This window comes from Eptesicus fuscus, chromosome 6 (assembly GCF_027574615.1).
Source record: "Eptesicus fuscus isolate TK198812 chromosome 6, DD_ASM_mEF_20220401, whole genome shotgun sequence".
In the NCBI taxonomy this organism is placed as follows: domain Eukaryota; kingdom Metazoa; phylum Chordata; class Mammalia; order Chiroptera; family Vespertilionidae; genus Eptesicus; species Eptesicus fuscus.
The window spans coordinates 26,478,031-26,496,432 of NC_072478.1; the positions used below are offsets into that span (position 1 = coordinate 26,478,031).

General features: G+C 48.9%; 1 protein-coding gene across 3 annotated transcripts in view; it reads right to left on the bottom strand.

The window, feature by feature from the left end:
- Positions 1 to 7,409: 7,409 nt before the first annotated feature.
- The window catches only part of ACSBG2 (acyl-CoA synthetase bubblegum family member 2), a 34,963-nt gene continuing 23,970 nt past the window's right edge, over positions 7,410 to 18,402 (bottom strand). For 2 of the 3 annotated variants that reach the window (XM_028159127.2, XM_028159129.2), the window contains 7 exons: positions 17,715 to 17,896; positions 17,364 to 17,597; positions 12,633 to 12,850; positions 10,333 to 10,472; positions 9,968 to 10,214; positions 9,439 to 9,547; positions 7,410 to 7,542 (listed from right to left, as the gene is read on the bottom strand). In XM_028159127.2, coding sequence (XP_028014928.1) covers positions 9,474 to 9,547; positions 9,968 to 10,214; positions 10,333 to 10,472; positions 12,633 to 12,850; positions 17,364 to 17,597; positions 17,715 to 17,896 — 1,095 coding nt within the window. In that variant the 3' untranslated portion in view covers positions 7,410 to 7,542; positions 9,439 to 9,473. The other variant, XM_028159128.2, reaches the window with a different exon arrangement.

The following is an 18,402-nucleotide window of genomic DNA, read 5'->3' on the forward strand; positions in this document are numbered from 1 at the left end:
CATACACCATGGACGGATATCTGGACTTTCCCCCAGCATTTGGTGACTATGCATATTGCTGCTATGAACATTCATGGACAAGTTTTTGTGTACGTATAGTAACTCCGTGTTTGACATTTTAAGAAATGTCTGAACTGCTTTCCAACGTGGTTGTGCCATTTTCCATTCCCATCAGCAAGGTCCGAGGGTTCGTTTCTCCGATTTTTAAATTTTCTCCACCCTAGTGGGTGTGCAGTGGTACCTCCTCCTGGTTGTGATTTGCATTCCCCTGAGAGCCAAGGACATGGAGCATCTTTTCATGTGCTCATTGGCCACTTGCCTATCTTTTGAGAAATGTTCATTCAAATCCTTTGCCTGTTTTGAAATTGAGTCATTCTTCTTTTTATTCTTGGTTGGTAAGAGTTCTTTATTTCGGCCGCAAGTTCTTTAGCAGATACATGATTCTTAAATACCTTTGTCTTTTCATTTCCAAAGTTGGCATTAAATTGACAGTATCTTTTGAAGGGGATGTTTTAAATTTTGATGAAGTCCAACTTTGTGTTTTTTTTTTCATAGATGATTTGTGCTTTATCATGTCTGAGCACTAAGAAATCTTTACCTAATCCAAGGGTACAGAGATTTACTCCGATGTGTCCACCCCCCCAAAAAAAAAGCTTTATAGTGGTAGCTTTTACATTTAGATCTTCGATAGGTTTTAAGTTCATTTTTGCGTCTGATGTGAGGTAAAGGTCTAAGTGTGCTAGGCAGTTAGGCAGGCATGAGCAGAGCAAGGGCGGTGGGCCAGGTGCAGAGGGTCCCCAGGGCAGAGCCCCCGGCGCCTAGCAAAGGGCAAAACTGGGAAAACAAGGACCTCGCCCCTGGGTGGCCTTTCCTCCCTAGCGTATCGCTGGTCAGACCGCTCAGACCCTCCTGGCCTGCCCTTCCCTGACGTGCTGCTGGTCGTGCAGGTTAGACCCCCTTAGAGGGGAAACTAACCAGGGGGCTGGAGAACAGCTTAAGCTTCCAGCCCCCAGGACAAGGAGGTTCTGACCCACATCAAATGCATCGAGGCCTCAGCTGTGTCTCAGCTCCAGGCCCAGGAAAGCAGCAAAACCAGACAGGTGATTCCATGGCTGCCTCAGGGCCAGCTGCCATGACTAATGACCCCCTGCCTGGTGCTGACCAATCAGTGGAGACACTACCCTGAAAGGGCGCACCTGGAGAGCTGATGAACATTCTATTGAGATCTTCACCTAAAATCCCGGCCCTTAAAGGCTCTTAGGACTGAGGGCCCATCCGTGGTTCTCTCTCTCTCTCTCTCTCTCTCTCTCTCTCTCTCTCTCTCTCTCTCCCCCCCCCCCCCCCACGCCTCACTGCCTTTCCCATCCTCTCTCCTCCCCCCGCTGGCGCATTTCCTTGCCTCTCTTTTTCTCCCAAACTCCAGGGCCCTCCTTGTGCCTCTATAACTTATTTCCTGAGCCCATTTCTTCTACCGCTCACTTCTACCTCTGTGACTTTCTAAATAAACTGTCTCTTATAGTTTGAGTCTTGAATCTGAATTCTTTCTTAGCCAGAACTGAACCGAGGTTGGGTCTGACTCCACCAGTCTAACAACTGAGGCCATTTCACCGCCAACGTAAGTTCTCTTAAGTTATTTATTTACTTATTCTTGTGTACTATTCCAGCATAATTTGTTGAAAAGACCCTCTTTTTCCCATTGCTACCTTGGCACCTTTATGAAAAAGCAGTTGATCATAATTGTTAGCTTTCATTTCTGGATTCTCTATTGTGTTTTATTGATCTACGTCTATCCCTACACCAGTTCCACACTGACTTGATTATGTAGCTTTATAGTAAGTTGTTAAATCGAAAGTCTCCCATCTCTGTTTTTTATTGAAGGCAAAGATCTGGTGGAGTGAGGGACAGGCAGAGTAGGTCACAGTGGGAGACCCCAGAGTCTCAAGTACTTGAGTAGGTGGGTTACCATATGATTAGCAATTCCACTTCTGGTATTTATCCAAAGGAACCCAAAACACTAATTCAAAAAGATATGCGCATCCCTGTGTTCATTGCAGCATTATTTACAACTAGAGGCCCAGTGCATGAATTCATGCACCAATGGGGTCCCTTCAGCCTGGCCTGCGGGATCGGGTGAAACCAGCTCTCTGATATCCCTGGAGGGGTCCCAGATTGCGAGAGGGCACAGGCCAGACTGAGGGACCCCACCAGTGCACGATCGGGGCTGGGGGAGGTTGGCCAGCCGGGAAGGGACCACAGGAGGGCTCCAGGGCATGTCCAGCCAGTCTCACTCAGTCCCGATCGGCCGGACCCCAGCAGCAAGCTAACCTACAGGTTGGAGCATCTGCCCCCTGGTGGTCAGTGCACATCATAGCGAGCAGTTGAGCTGCCTTAGCATATCATTAGCATATTATGCTTTGATTGGTTGAACGAACGACTGGACACTTAGCATATTAGGCTTTTATTATATAGGATAACCAAGACATGGAAGCAACCTAAATGCCCATCAATAGGCAATTAGATAAAGAAGACAATGAAATATTACTCAGCCATAAAAAGAATGAAATCTTGCCATCTTAGCATGGGTGCACCTAGAGGGTATTATGCTAAATGGAATGTTAGTCAGAAAGACAAATACAGTATTATTTCACTTATATGTGGGATGTAAAGAACAATATAAATGAACAAACAAAACAGAAACAGATTCATAGGTACAGATAACAAACTGATGGTTGCCAGATAGAAGGGGGTGTGGCAGGCTGAGTGAAAAAGTTGAAGGGATTAAGAACTACAAATTGGCAGCTATAAAATAATCCTGGGGGTGTAAAGTACAGCCTAGGGAATATAGTCATAATATTATAATAACTATGTATGGTGCCAGGTGAGTATTAGACTTATCAGGGGGATCACTTCTTAGATTATATGAATGTCTAACCACTATGCCGAACACCTGAAACCTGTATAAAGCAATATTGAGGACCAACTATAAATGAAAAAAATTAAACCAGAAAAGTGATACTGCAACATCCTATACCATTGGAACACAGAGATGGCAACAAACTCAAATTCTTCCCCCTCCAATTGTTTGAAATGGAGCCTAAATAAGCAGATTTTTAGCCATTCAGCGCCCTCCTGCTTTGTACGCCACAAGAAACTGCGCCCGGCCCGGTGTGGCTCAGTGGTTGAGTGGTTCAACCTATGAACCAGGAGGTCACAGTTCGATTCCTGGTCAGGGCACATGCCTGGGTTGTGGGCTTGATCCCCAGTGTGGGGTGTGCAGGAGGCAGCCAATCAATGATTCTCTCTCATCATTGATGTTTCTATCTCTCTCTCTCCCTCTCCCTTCCTTTCTGAATTCAAAAAATATATATTAAAAAAAAGAAAAAGAAGAAAAAGAAACTGCACCCAGCATGTGCCATAGACAGATAAACCCCAGAGCTGTAACTGGTCCAGGCCACTAGGCCCGGAGGCCTCTGACTGAGAGCCCCCTGCCACCTGGACACCTAACCCCCCTCCCATCCCCTTTACCCTGAGGGGTTCCCTTGTCCTCCTCCTTTTCTGGTGGCCCCAGTGCCATTGCTTCTGAGAAGTCTTCTGTTGTGAGGGACCCCTCCCCCCCATGCAAACATGCCGAAGTGCTACTGAAATAAAACTGCTACTGGTGCCTTGTGGTCACGTCATTCCTTGTGTGACCACAACCCCCCGAGCTCGCCTCAGCTTTCTCAGGAGGAGCTGGACGGGAGCCATGCTGTGCCTCTTAGTGCAGAATAGCGGGAGGCACTTGCTAACCTGTGCCACCCCGGGGCATTAAACTTCATCACCTGGTCAAGTGGGTGTCCCTCAGGTTCCTCCGCCTTAAATTTACCCCCCGCCCCCTTTGTAATTGGTCAGAATTTTGTGGGGAGGTATTCTGAGGTTGCACCTATAGCCTCTCTCATCAACCGCCAACCACCGACCTTCGTACCCACTGATGACTCCCATTTGAGTCAGCCACCTCCATGTGAATGCCAAAAGGAGATTGTCTAATTCCATCATGCCTTCTGCGTTAGTTAACCTTCTACAGTGAGGAGGAGATTTCCCCCTCCCCCGTTTTTTATCAACTTCGATTCATATTTTCAATGAGTCCCATTATTCAATGAATTTTTCAGTGGGTTATAGTCTATTGCTATCATTATTTATCTTGATGCTCAAATTGCCCCAAATGTGGCCTAAGCTTTTTTAAGCTGGCTCTTTGGCCTTTTGACAGATATCCAAAGTTTGGGGCACTACCTTACTTTCTGGTACAAGATATTCGAGGCTTGTCTCATACTTTCCCTGCCCCAGCCCAGGAATTAGATATTTCTTTTTTTTTTTTTAAAATACATTTTATTGATTTTTTACAGAAAGGAAGGGAGAGGGGTAGAGAGTTAGAAACATCGATGAGAGAGAAACATCGATCAGCTGCCTCCTGCACATTCCCCACTGGGGATGTGCCCGCAACCAAGGTACATGCCCTTGACCGGAATCGAACCTGGGACCCTTCAGTCCGCAGGCTGACGCTCTATCCACTGAGCCAAACCGGTTAGGGCTAGATATTTCTTAAGCAAAAACACTAACCCTGGTTCTTGTATTAGTGGTAGGTGGGGTTTAGAAACCACATCTGGGAGTTCAGTGTGTTCACTGCCACTGGGGTCACTGCTTCTAGGCCCTCTGAGCAGAAGCAGTTGAGAAATGTGTGCATGTTTAGACACACGCGTGGGGCTGTATACATACACAGGTATGGACATATCTACATATAGCACATATCTATATTTCTGTATTATAAAACTATGAATTTGTACTAGAACCTCCAATTCAAATCTAATTCTCCGAAACCTCTCCTCTGGCAATGAGAGACTCAGCTTCTACTGTCTTCAGTATATTGACTTATTTGCTCAATGTATCCAGTCTCAGCCACACCGTACAGCCCAGCCTGCCACCTCGGGCTGCCTCACTGCTCCATAACCCTGGCCTCCAAGTCTGCCACCCGTCTCCCTGAAGATGCCCACCCAATTCTCACCTTACACCCTCAACCCCGTGCTAACCCCCCCCCCCCCCAGCCTGGAAGGGAAGGTGTCTCTTTGATATATACATATATAAAATAATTCTCTCCTCCCTACTGTACACGCATATTTATGTACAGTCAGGGATGTTCTATAAAGTTGCATTAAGCACTGAATTAACAAGAAATACAGGGTTAGGTTCCTGGCAGCCTCTGGTCACATTTTTATCAACCGATCAACACATAGCCTTGTATTATGTGGGTTTCTGCTCATGGACATCATATTTAATACGCATTGTTGATTCATTAACATTGATTCATGGCCAGCAGCACTATAATTCATGCCTGAATGAAGCTTATCTAACACATATATTTTTCCATAAGGTGCCTTACAGCCTTCTAGCACTCAGGAGCCACATTCAACAGCAAAATCACCAACAAAAATGCAAAAAAAGAGGGGGCACTAACTTGACCCCCCCAAAGGCCATGCATGTGTAGTATGAGCTGAAGGGAGCAGGCAGATTACTACTTATTTTTAAAATATATATATTTTATTGATTTTAGAGAGGAAGGGAGAGGGAGAGAGAGAGATAGAAACATCAATGATGAGAGAGAATCATTGATTGGCTGCCTCCTGCATGCCCCCCACTGGGGATCGAGCCCGCAACCCAGGCATGTGCCCTTGGCCGGAATAGAACCTGAGACCCTTCAGTCCGCAGGCTGATGCTCTATCCACTGAGCCAAACCAGCTAGGGCAGAGTACTACTTATTGAACTCAGCTGGGAATGTCAAGCAATTCAAATTTTTCACTGCTCTGTGCGTGCCCACAAATGGCCACAAAAGCGCCTGGAGTGTTGATTTTGGGGTTACTAATACATTTTAGTGATTGGCAAGCTTGCAAATGTGGAATTGGCAAATAGAGAGGATTGACTGAACTTACATATTAAAAAATGAAAACCTGGCCAGGCCCGTGTGGCTCTGTGGTTATGCATCGACCAGGAGGTCGAGGTTTGATTCCCGGTCAGGGTACATGCTCGGGTTGTGGGCTCGATCCCCAGTGGGGCCCATGCAGGAGGGAGCCCACCAATGGTTCTCTCTCATCATTGATGTTTCTATCTCTCCTCTCTCTCTCCCTCTCCTTTCCTCTCTGAAATCAATAAAAGCTTTTTTTTTTTTATGAAAACCTGTCAAATAGATGAGGAGGGCCATCAAATATGACGTAAGCCTTACCCACATTGCATTAAATTTCTTTTGCAAGGAGAATGGCTTAATATATTTCTCATCTATTTATGATTTTATATTTTAAAAAGAAAAGGGGCTCTGGGCTGCGTCTGGGTATCTAGAAGCTGAAGGGACATGGGAAGGTTCCTTTCTCCTGTCCTGATGGGCTGTTCTCTGCCTGGGAGATGTCCCCTGCCTGCTCCCACCACTGGTATGTTTTCAGGGACCAAGACCTGGACATGCACGTCAGCACTGGTCTCCCTGTGCGTGGTCTGCTGGGTGAGAGAAGAATAAACTTCTGTCTTTTAGTTTCTGTTATTTTGGACCTTATGACAACAGCACAACTCATCCCAAAAGGTGGGATTCAGCCATGGCTGGTGTTCTCAGTGGTCAGAGCGTTGGCCCATGCACTGAAAGGTCACAGGTTCAATTCCCAGTCAAGGGCCTGCACCTGGGCTGCAGGTTCGATTTCCTGGCCCCAGTTGGGGTGCACGAGGGAGGCAACCAATCAATGTGTCTCTAGCACATTGGTATTTCTCTCTCTCTCTCTCTCTCTCTCTCTCTCTCTCTCTCTCTCTCTCTCTCGTCTCTTTCTCTCTCTTTCCCTCCCTCCCTTCCTCCCTCCCTCCCTCCCTTCAACTCTAAAACTCAATGGACAAAATATCCTCAGGTGAGGATTAATAGCAACAACCAAAAACAGAGAATTCATCAAGAAGCTGTCGGCCCTGGCTGGGTAGCTCAGCTGATTATTAGAGCGTCATCCCACTATGCCAAGGTTGTGAGTTCAATCCCTGGTCAGGGCACATACAAGAATCAACCAATGAATGTATAAATAAGCAGAACAACAAATCCATCTCTCCCTTTCTCTTTCTCTCTGTCTAAAAATCATAGCTGATAATAAAACTGATCGCTACCTAAATGAAAAAGGAAACCATAGCTGTTCACGGTGGCCAGCTGGGTGCTCTGATGATCACGGTGAACGTGCCTGGGCGTCAGGCGCCAGACGCTGCCCTCTGTCATCCCAGAGACCCTCACAGCCACCCTGAGAGGTGGGGCTCTATTTTTACAGAGAAAACAGCCCCGAGGCTCAGAACGTTGAGCTAACACACAACTAGCCAGAATTTGAACCCAGAACTGAGCTTCTCAACAAAGGACAAGCGGTGTCGGGACATGAGATGCTGATGTGCTTTATTATCGGGACTGACTTGGAGGGTTTCCTAGTGGCTTCCTAGAAGGCGAGCTGGTTGGGGGCCCAGATCTTCAAACGTGTGAATGCTGTTCTTTCTGGTGTCTCAGTCCGTCCTCTGGGGAGAGAAACACACCGCATTGAAACCCACAAGGTCAGCTCTTTCTTCTAAGACAGGCAGTTCTTCACAGACCTCCCATAAGCTTCCCTTGGCAGGGGATCACGCCCGGAAGGTTCATCGGAATCAAATAGCTACGATGCCCCTGTCACGTGGAGGCGTGGCAGGTCCCGAGGGGGCACGTCTTCAACAAGAGACCGACACATACAGCATCTGGCTTCCTAGAAACAGGAGAGAGAGGCCCTCCCCAGAGCAGGAAATCACGCGTCAAGATGGGGTCTGCCTGTCGGAGCTGGAGAGAGGAGACAGACAAGTTTGCCCTTGGGGATCCTTGGAAAAGGTATTCATTCTGTGAGGCCCACAGTCACCATAAGACGAAAAGACTCCAGCATGAACGGATCCATTTATAAGTTAGAAAAACGTGGCTCCCTCTCCAATGAACTTGAGGGCTGTGCTGTCCAAGGAAAATATCATGTGAACCACCTATAGCCTTAAAATTTTTCTAGTAGCCACAAAGAAAGGAATTGGTGAAATGGATTAAAATGCTATCTTTTATGTAACCCAATATATACAAAATATTATCATTCCAACAGGTCATGCATATCGTAAAATATTAATGGGGTAGTATACATTCTCCGTTAGAGAATTGTACACTCACAGCACCCCTCGATTCGGACCACAGCACCACCCTGCGGCCAGTGTCTGCCCTGCTGGACAGCACAGACGTAGAGGGTCCGTGCCCCCACGTCCATGGGTCTTGCCTATTGCAAAATGAGACTGGACATCTTTCAAAAGATGAAGAACGATGAACGTATTTAACTGCTGGGCTCACCCACAAGACTTTGACACATGAAGGTGCAGAGTTAAACCAGTGAATGATGAAGAAAAGAAAATGGGTGACGGGGGTGGTACGGGCTGCATCACGTCCCCCTCCGCCAAATCCATATGCTGAAGTCCTTACCCCCTGAACCTCAGAATGTGACTGTTTGGAGACAGGTCTTGACACACAGAGGTAATCCGGTTAAGATGAGGTCGTTAGGGTGAGCCCTAGTCCATGTGACTGGTGTCCTTCGCAAAAGGGGGCCGTCGGGACACAGAGACACAGGGAGAGCACGGCCTCGAGAAGCCGAGCAGAGGCCTCTGAAGGACCCAGCCCTGCCCACCCCTGGGTCTCGGACTTCCAACCTGCACAGCCGTGAGAGAGAACATTCTTGTTGCTTAAGATCCCAAGTCTGGTGCCCCGTTACAGCAGGCCTGGTAGACGAATGCAGGTGTGTTGGCTGGGGGCATCAGAAGAGAATGATTTGACCATGAAGCCCTTAGGACAACTGCCCATGTGCTCTCCTCTCTGTCTGCACCAAATGTCATGGTGTCATGGGGGCCCCTCTGGACAAGACTTGGGGCAAAGGAGAGGAAAAGGAGTGGGCAGGGGCAGCTCAAGTCTCCATCCCTTACCATCTGTGATGGGCCAACACACGTCATTCCTTGGGTTTCTGACATGTAGAACTCCTCCCCCACCCCCTCACCCCAAACCAAAGGTTCTGACAGAAGGCCTTCTCCAGATCGGCCACAGTGAAACATTGGGGTGTTTAATGAAAACCTCTAGTCCTGGATGGGAAGATGGCTCTGCTTCATCTTTGAGACAAGTGGCAAAGGCCAGGAGAACAAGTAACCGTGTGGGCGGCCAGCCATGAAGGAGCTTACGTGCCCTGCCGTGACCCTAGGAGAGAGAGCAGGGGGTGGGGCCAGACACCACCCAGAGCCCACAGCAACGGAAGTGCCTGTGCGCTTGTCCACGTGGCCTCTGCAATTCCGCTCACAGACCCCGCCTCTCTCACCGGGGAGACCGCCTCTGTCGGACTCAGTTGAGGCACAGCCCAGGGAAGCCAGTCTCACCATCAGGACGGTCAGGAGCAGCTCTGCCCGTCAAGTCATTGGTATAAGTTTTCGATTTGCTTCCTGTATTTCTGGATTATGGAATTTCTCTTAATCTTTGCTGTTGGACCTATTGAGAAAGGAGAAACCAGTTCAGTTGCGGAGAAAAAACCAAAGCCCACATGCCCCGCACAGGACCAGGCAAAAAGGTGGCGTGGCTGGGGCTAGCGGGTGGCCACTTCCTGGGCGCACCACCTCTGCCATCCCTGGGATGGAGTCCGCGACAAGGAAAGGTCAGGAGAGAGCTCCCACGGAGCCATAGTCAGGAGTTTGGCTTTTATTCCCAGAGGGAGGGGTGTGGCTGCCCTGGGGAGAAGGGAGGAGCTGGGCCCCAGTCCGATAGAGGACCCAGCATCCCTTTAGGTGTCCCCAGCTGGTCCCACAGACCCTCTGGCCCCCAGAATAGGGCACGTCTCAGAGCCCACATGGGCCTGGACTAGCCAGGGACCAGCCTCCAGGAGCCAAGGCCACAGCTCTCCAGGCCACTCACCCAGCTCTCCGCCGTAGATGGAAAAGTCTTTCTCCAAGATGACCCACTTCTGGATCTTCTGTGCGTTGGAGGTGGCCTCCTGGTTCACGGCGTCGATGCCTTTCTGGATGGCGCTGTAGACCAGGGGGTCCTGCAGCTCCACGATCTCGGGCACGGTGGACGCCTGGCTGCCCAGCTCCTGGCAGAACCTGATGGCCTCCCAGTTCAGTGTGTCCAGCGGCTCTCCAGTCGTCTCGTCCATCTCGCACTGCCCCAGAACACCCCTGTCACCACACCCAACCCCCGACGCAGGCCCCGGCCAGCCCTCGGGACCGAGGAGGAGGTCTGGACCCTGGGGCGGAGACCCTGCAGGACCCCCACGTTACCTTCAGCGTCAGCAGGATGCTCAGAAACTTGGACTTGTCTCCCACTAACAGGGCGTTGCTGACGATGGGGATCTTTTCTTTAACCCTGTTCTCGATGGGAACAGGGGCTACGTTCTCGCCACCGGCTGTGATGAGCATTTCTGGAACACAGGGCTCTGTCTGTGTGGGTTCAGCCATGGCAACGGGAAACCCCCACCCTCGTGAGGATCTGAGGGGACAGGTGTTGGCATGGACAGCCGTTCGCCTGGAAAACCCCAGAAGCAGCCGAGGAACCCCGCCCTCGGCCAGGACTCCCACCGTGCCCTCGTCTGAGCCACAGACCCCACGTTCCTCTGCCCTCTTCTCCCCTATTTCTTCAAATTCCCATAAAATGTCTTATTAGTGCACTGCCTGCTTTTCAGCCTCCCATCCCTGCTCCGGCCCTACGTCTTGCTGGGAAGATAGCGAAATGCTTCCAGTCACAGCCTGTCTCTCTGTCCCCTGATTGTTCCACCACTTGGCAACCTCAAAGGAACCTACGTCCAGTCTTACCCGGAGGTTTTGTGCCACATCCCTAATGTTGGCATGTCTGAAAAATGCTGTGTCACTCTCCCCACCCCCCCGCCCCCCGGCAAAGCCTCTAAAATTCTCCCAGAGCTACGCTGTCCTTTCATCCTGGGAACTGGCCACTCTCTGTTCCACCCACCCAAGCTCTCTCCAGCTCATCTCAGGACCTCGCAGTTACCACATTTTTAAAAATATATATTTTATTGATTTTTTTTATTTTTATTTTTTACAGAGAGGAAGGGAGAGGGATAGAGAGTTAGAAACATCGATCAGCTGCCTCCTGCACACTCCCCACTGGGGATGTGCCCACAACCAAGGTACATGCGCTTGACCGGAATCGAACCTGGGACTCCTCAGTCCACAGGCTGACGCTCTATCCACTGAGCCAAACCGGTTAGGACACAGTTATCGCATTTCTGATGTCGTTATGGCAGTCGTAATAGCATGATCACTTAATGGACATCGGTGGTGGTGTCTGCCCAGTGGCTCCTCCTTCGGATAAATGCACCCTTAGGGATGTTTCCTTAAGGAACTACTCTCCATCTTTATGTGGTTTGGCAGGTGAACTGCAGGGTGAGCATGTGACCAGGTCTGACCAATCAGTATAGTCCATCCTCTACAGTGATTGAACAAACTCTAATCCCTAGGAGGGAGGATAAGCCAAGCCTGTTGGCAGCCATCCTGTCACCAAATGGGGAAAAGCCTCTTCAAGAATGGCCCCAACAGCCCTGGCTGGTTTGGCTCAGTGGATGGAGCGTTGGCCTGTGGACTGAGGGGTCCCAGTTCGATTCCAGCCAAGGGCACATGCCCGGGTGGTGGCCTCGATCCCCAGTAGGGGGCGTGCAGGAGGCAGCTGGTCAATGATTCTCTCTTATCATTGATGTTTCTATCTCTCTCTCCCTCTCCCTTCCTCTCTGAAATCAATAAAGAAGAAAAAAAAATAATGGCCCCAACACAGAAAATAGCTCAGTAAGAGAAGGATAAAGAGATTCCTTTTGCCATTGTTTTGGCACCTGATCCAGCCATGCCTGAAAGACCTTTTGGACTTTCATTCGAACCTGTTTCCCTTTTTCATTCGAACCTGTTTAAGAAGCCTACTTACTGAATAGTTATTCCCTATGTCAGGCTCAGGGCCAAATGCTCTGTCTACATCAGAGGTTGGTAAATCACAACCTGCAAGCCAAATTCAGCCTTCTGCCTGATTTTGTACGGCCACGAGCCAAAAATGGGTTTTACATTTTTAAATTGTTGGAAGGAAATCCAAAGGATAATGTTTGTGACACATGAAAATTCTAGAAGACACAGTCACATCCATTTGTCTACATATTGTCTGTGGCTGCTTCTACGCTACACTTGTGCCAAGTTGTGTAGCTGCGATACAGACCATATTCCTGCAGATCCAAAAACATTCATGATCGGGCCCTTTATAGGGAATGTTGGCCAATCCCTGTCCTACATCATGTCATCGAATCCTTAGTCAACCATTATAATTATTATTAATCTCAAATGACAGGGCAGGAAACAGGTTTCAGGGATGGGGTGGGCGTCTTTCCCTGGTCCGTCCTGCAGAGGGCCACACGCTGTTCTCGAGGACAGAGCTGGGATGTGCAGAACAGGGCGGCCCTGTGTATCCACGTGACACCCCCACCCCACGCCAAGCGGAGAGCGGAGGCTGTGTCGGTGCTGGTATGCCAGCCCCTACATGCTCAGAGGGGCCTGACTGCAGGAGGCCCCTGCGGAGCCGGGCCCAGTACCTTTGATGCGGCCGGTGATGTAGAGGAAGCCCTGGTTGTCCATAAGGCCCAGGTCCCCGCTGTGCAGCCAGCCTTCCTCATCGATGACCTCCGTGGTCTCTTCCTGTTTCTCCAGGTAGCCCATGAAGACGTGCCGGCCCCACATGCAGACCTCCCCAATGCCGTCACTGGTCTGCTGGTACAGCATGTTTTTACAGCCACTTGTGATTTTGCCGCAGCTGCCGGGGAATGGAAGGAGGGACACTGAGGCTCAGAGCGATAAAGTCACCCGCACAGGTCAGCCGGGGTCTGTAGCCCAGGCTCCTAACATTCTGCTCAGCTGCCCCGGGCGGACCTGCTCCGGGATGTGGGGAGCATACGGAGGTGTTTGCTGAATGAGAGAGAGGGAGTGTTCCATCCAGTGAGTCCAATTCCCAAACCCTTGGTGAACTGGGACACACAGCACAGGGTAGGTTTTAACCTCCACACAAATGGGAGGAGGACAAAGAGCTCCTGGCTTGAGAAGAGCCACAAAACCCCTCGTGGTTTTTTTTTAGCCAACAGGTGTATACTGATGACCGGGACAACCAACCAGGATCTCTGCAGAAGTTAAAGTTCCTTCCACGTGACAGAAAAGCTCTAGCTGAAACCTGCAATCTTATAAGACTTCTTTTCCTGGAGACAGCATTGGGGAGAGGGTTTAGAGCGCAGGAAAGAAAGGAATGCTGGTTTGCTAGACCTCCTTCCCGGGTAGAAGGGCCAATGGGGTTAGAGCTCATGGGAGGGATTCCCTTCGTTAGCAAGAGAAAAAGGAAGGCACATTTACCAAGAGCCCCCTTAGGACTCCCTCAAGGAAGGGCTTTCAAGGAATATGGAGAACCACGGAAGCCACAAAGAAAAGATCGGTCAATTCAACCATATAAGGATTTTTAAAAATTCTGCACGGCAAATACACCTTAACTAAAACTTGCCCTAACCGGTTTGGCTCAGTGGATAGAGCGTCGGCCTGCGGACTGAAAGGTCCCAGGTTCGATTCCAGTCAAGGGCATGTACCTCAGTTGCGGGCACATCCCCAGTAGGAGGTGTGCAGGAGGCAGCTGATCGATGTTTCTCTCTCATCAGTGTTTCTGACTCTCTATCCTTCTCCCTTCCTCTCTGTAAAAAAGCAATAAAATATATTTAAAAACAAAAATCAAAACAAACAAAAAAAAAAACACACAACTAAAAACTGCCCTACCCGGTTTGGCTCAGTGGATAGAGCGCCGGCCTGCGGACTGGAGGGTCCCAGGTTCAATTCCGGTCAAGGGCACATGCTCGGGTTGTGGGCCTGATCCCCAGTAGGGGGCGTGCAGGAGGGCCAATCAATGATTCCTTCTTATCATTGATGTTTCTATCTCTCCCTCTCCCTTCCTCTCTGAAATCAATAAAAATATTTAAAAGGAAAAAAAGCACAAAACTAAATACTAATGATAAACCTAAGGGTAAAATATTGGCAACTCGTCAAAAACAAAGGGCTGATTTTACTAATATATAAAGAGTGCCAACAAACCCATAATAAAGAGACTGATAATCCAGTTTTTAAAGGGGACAGATGATATGAACAGATAGTTCAGAGAAAAGGAAATACAAATGGCTTTTATTTTTTTATTTTTTTAAGTTTAATTTCTTTATTGATTAAGGCCGTGGTCGGCAAACTGTGGCTCACGAGCCACATGCAGCTCTTTGGCCCCTTGAGTGTGGCTCTTCCACAAAATACCATGGCCTGGGTGAGTCTATTTTGAAGAAGTGGTGTTAGAAGAAGTTTAAGTTTAAAAAATTTCACTCTCAAAAGAAATTTCAATCATTGTACTGTTGATATTTGGCTCTGTTGACTAATGAGTTTGCCGACCACTGGATTAAGGTGTTACATATGTGTCCTTATTCCCCCGTTAACCCCCCCCCCATGTCCCCCCTACTCATGCCCTCACCCCCCTGGTGTCTGTGTCCATTGGTTAGGCTTATATGCATGCATAAAAGTCCTTTGGTTGATCTCTCTCCCTTACCCCCACCCTCCCCTACCTTCCCTCTGAGGTTTAATGATCTGATCGATGTTTCTCTGTCTCTGGATCTATTTTTGTTCATCGTTTATGTTGTTCATTATATTTCATAAATGAGTGAGATCATGTGATATTTATCTTTCTCTGCCTGGCTTATTTCACTTAGCATAATGCTCTCCAGTTCTATCCATGCTGTTGCAAATGGTAAGAACTCCTTCTTTTTTACAGCAGCAGTAGTATTCCATTGTGTAGATGTACCACAGTTTTTTAATCCACTCATCTGCTGATGGGCACTTAGGCTGTTTCCAAATCTTAGCTATTGTAAATTGTGCTGCTATGAACATGGGGGTGCATATATCCTTTCTAATTGGTGTTTCTAGTTGGGATTACTGGGTCAAATGGGAGTTCCATTTTTAGTTTTTTGAGGAAACTCCATACTGTTCTCCACAGTGGCTGCACCAGTCTGCATTCCCACCAGCAGTGCACGAGGGTTCCTTTTTCTCTGCATCCTCGCCAGCACTTGTCGTTTGTTGATTTGTTGATGATAGCCATTCTGACAGGTGTGAGATGGTATCTCATTGTCATTTTGATTTGCATCTCACGGATGATTAGTGACTTTGAGCATGTTTTCATATGCCTCTTGGCCTTCCTTCTGTCTTCTTTCAAAAAGTATCTATTTAGGTCCGTTGCCCATTTATTGATTGGGTTGTTTATCTTTCTTTTGTTAAATTGTATGAGTTCCCTGTAAATGTTGGAGATTAAGCCCTTATAGGTGATAACATTGGCAAATATGTTCTCCCATGCAGTGGGCTTTCTTGTTGTTTTGTCAAGTGGCTTTTAAATGTATGAAAGAATTTTTTTCAACTTCATTTACAATGAAAGGAAAGTTATGATGACATACCATTTTCTTCCAATTGGTTTAGCAAAATATATGGTGTATATACTGCACATCCACTTTACCATTGTTTATGGTGACAAATAGTGGAGAGAAAAAACGCCCTATCCACCAAAAAAGGGACCAGTTAAGTAAGTTATGGTGTATCCACCAGGTGGGATACTGTGCATCAAAAACGAGGCAGCTATTCGCACGGACAGAGAGCATCCTGTACAGTGACGCCTTACTAACCGAATCTGTTCGGTCCCTGAGCTGGGATGGTGTGAGGCAAGGCTGAGTGGAAGTTTGTGCACCAAATCCAGAGAGTGAACGGTGTCATGTTCTCTGGATTATTTTGGTCCCTGAACTCAAGGCAGAAAGGATGCATTTTTTGGTCTGTTTTTACATAGGAAATGCTTCCATTTGGGATAAAAATATATATATCAATGCACTCTTATGCCATGTTCATTTAAAGGAATACAATGTGGTCATTTTGCCTCTGGGAGGGTGTTATGGGTTGAATTGCGCCCCCATTCATATTTTGCATGCGAACTCCCAGTACCTCAGAATGTGAACCTATTTGGAAATAGGATCTTTGCAGATGTCATTGGTTAAATTAAGAAGAGGTCATACTGGAGTAGCATGGCCCCAAATCCAGTACGACTGGTGTCCTTTATATATATACAAAAAAGAGGGAATTTGGACATAGACACACATATGGGGAGATGCCACAGGGAAATGAAGGCAGATGAGGAGGCTGCTGCTAGAAGCCAAGGGAGGCTACAGGTTGCCAGTGACAACAGAGCTGGGAGCGAGCAGGGGACAGATTCCCCCTCACAGGTTAGAGAGACAACCAGCTCGGCAGACACCCCGATCTTGGACTTCTCGTCTCCAGATTGTGAGGACATTAATTTCTGTTGTGTAAGTGGGTGGGACTTTGTGACAGCAGCCCCAGCACACTCCCCCAGTGAGCAGGGCGGGGAGGGGGGGAGTGGAGGGAGGGAGCTTTCCAGGCTATCATTTCACACCTTCTGATTCCTGTGTGCGCGTGTTCCTCGCTGAAAGAGAAATAGTTACAGAGGCTGGAGTTTGTGCCTTTCCTCCAGGGTTGGAGTAAGGTCACTCCTCTTCAGGGACGGGCACCCTTTGGTTTTGGAAGCACGCCAGGGGGCTTTGGGGTTCTGCGGAAAACAGGCTTTCCATGGGATTATGGTGTGGAGGGGGGTCTATATCAAGGTGACACTCTCCCCTACAAGGCGAAGGCAAGAAGTGAGGTTGCCAGATTAGGACGATTGAACTTCATTTTTGCTCAGTTCAAAGGCAGCTGCAACCTGGCCAACCGTGAGAGACAAGCCGGACCTGGCTCATGGCAGCAGGGAAGGGAGAGAGACGGCCGGAGGTTCTGCGAAGGAGCGTGGCCCTCAGACTCAGAGTGGGCCTTGCCCTTGGTATTCGTACTGTTTCGGTATTACGGGGCTCAGTCCTGCAGCCTGGGGTGAGCTGAGCTTGGGAGAAAGCCAGAGAGGGCCCGTGGATGTGTTGGGGGAGCCTGGGTGGTCGCTGGAGGCAGCACTCACCAGCGGCAATCAGGGGGAGACCATGGGGGGGTCTGAGAGCCCTTCCCCTTGTCGGTGGAACCTCTGACAAATGGGGAGAGGGGGGCTTCCCATGGTCATGAAGATTTGGGGCTTGGGCGCCGGAGCACAAGGATCCTTCTGGAGATACCGAGACAGAATTGATCTCAGCCCAGAGGCCCATCCACCCTCCCAGCTTCCTTCCCCTGAGCCCGTGTTGCTGGAGGACTTGGGGGTGGGGGGTGGGTTCTATCCAGGAGGCCAGTACCTTAGCATCTTGAGGTTATCAAAGGCGCATACAGTGTGAGGGCCTGAGGTCTCGCTCATGCCGTACATCTCGCCTATGGGTATGTCCAGGCTGAGAAAGAACTCAGCAGTCTCCGGGCTGAGGGGCGCGGCCCCACTGATGAAAATGTGGCAGTGATCAAAGCCGATGCTGTTCTTGACTCTGTTGAACACGAGTGTCTTCGCCACGTGGTAGCTCATGGGAGACTCAACTAACCTGTGAACAGTGCCAAGGTCAGCTCTATAGCCATGGATCCAAAACGGGCTGCTGGGTCCCAGCTGAGCCCCTCCCCCCCCCACCCTCCCCACCCAACCCCCTGGACCCTCCACCTACCCCTGCATCCTTTTTGTATTAATCTTTAAGCCAATAGTTCTTGCCCATGAAAACACCTTATTCTTCAAGTTTGAGGATTTGGCGCAACTTTCCTTTATCTTCGCCTGTATCTTCTCCCAAATTCGGGGCACCCCCAGGAAGGCGGTAGGCTTCACCTCCTGCAGGGTATTGACCAAGGTGCCCTGCATGGGACAGAGCTGGGTTAGCCACACCTGCACCTTCCATGGACCCCAGATGTGTCCATCTCTGCCCAGCCACTCAACTCAGCCCAGGAGAACCTTCTTGTGGCTGATTAGACCAGGGTGAGCTCCCGACTCCAGCGAGCCCACCCACTGGCTGGTCAGCAGCCAATCAGATTTTCTCTCTCTAGGGTGGAGAGTAGCAGGCTGGTAAAAATCTGTTTCCCAAGCATGCAGTGGAATATTACGCCACTGTCTAAAAGGATGCAGATTTCTCCCCAAACTGATCTGTAGATTCATTGCAATCCCTTTCAAAACCCAGACAGGCTTGTCCATGCAAATTGACCAGCTGAGCTTAAAATTGATATGGAAGTGTGGATGATCTGAATAGCCAAAGCAATTTTTGGAAAAGAACAAAATCGGAAGACTTACTACCTGATTTTGAAATTTATTCTAAAATAGGGTGATCAACTATCCTGGTTTGCCCAGAACTAAAGGGGCTCCTGGAA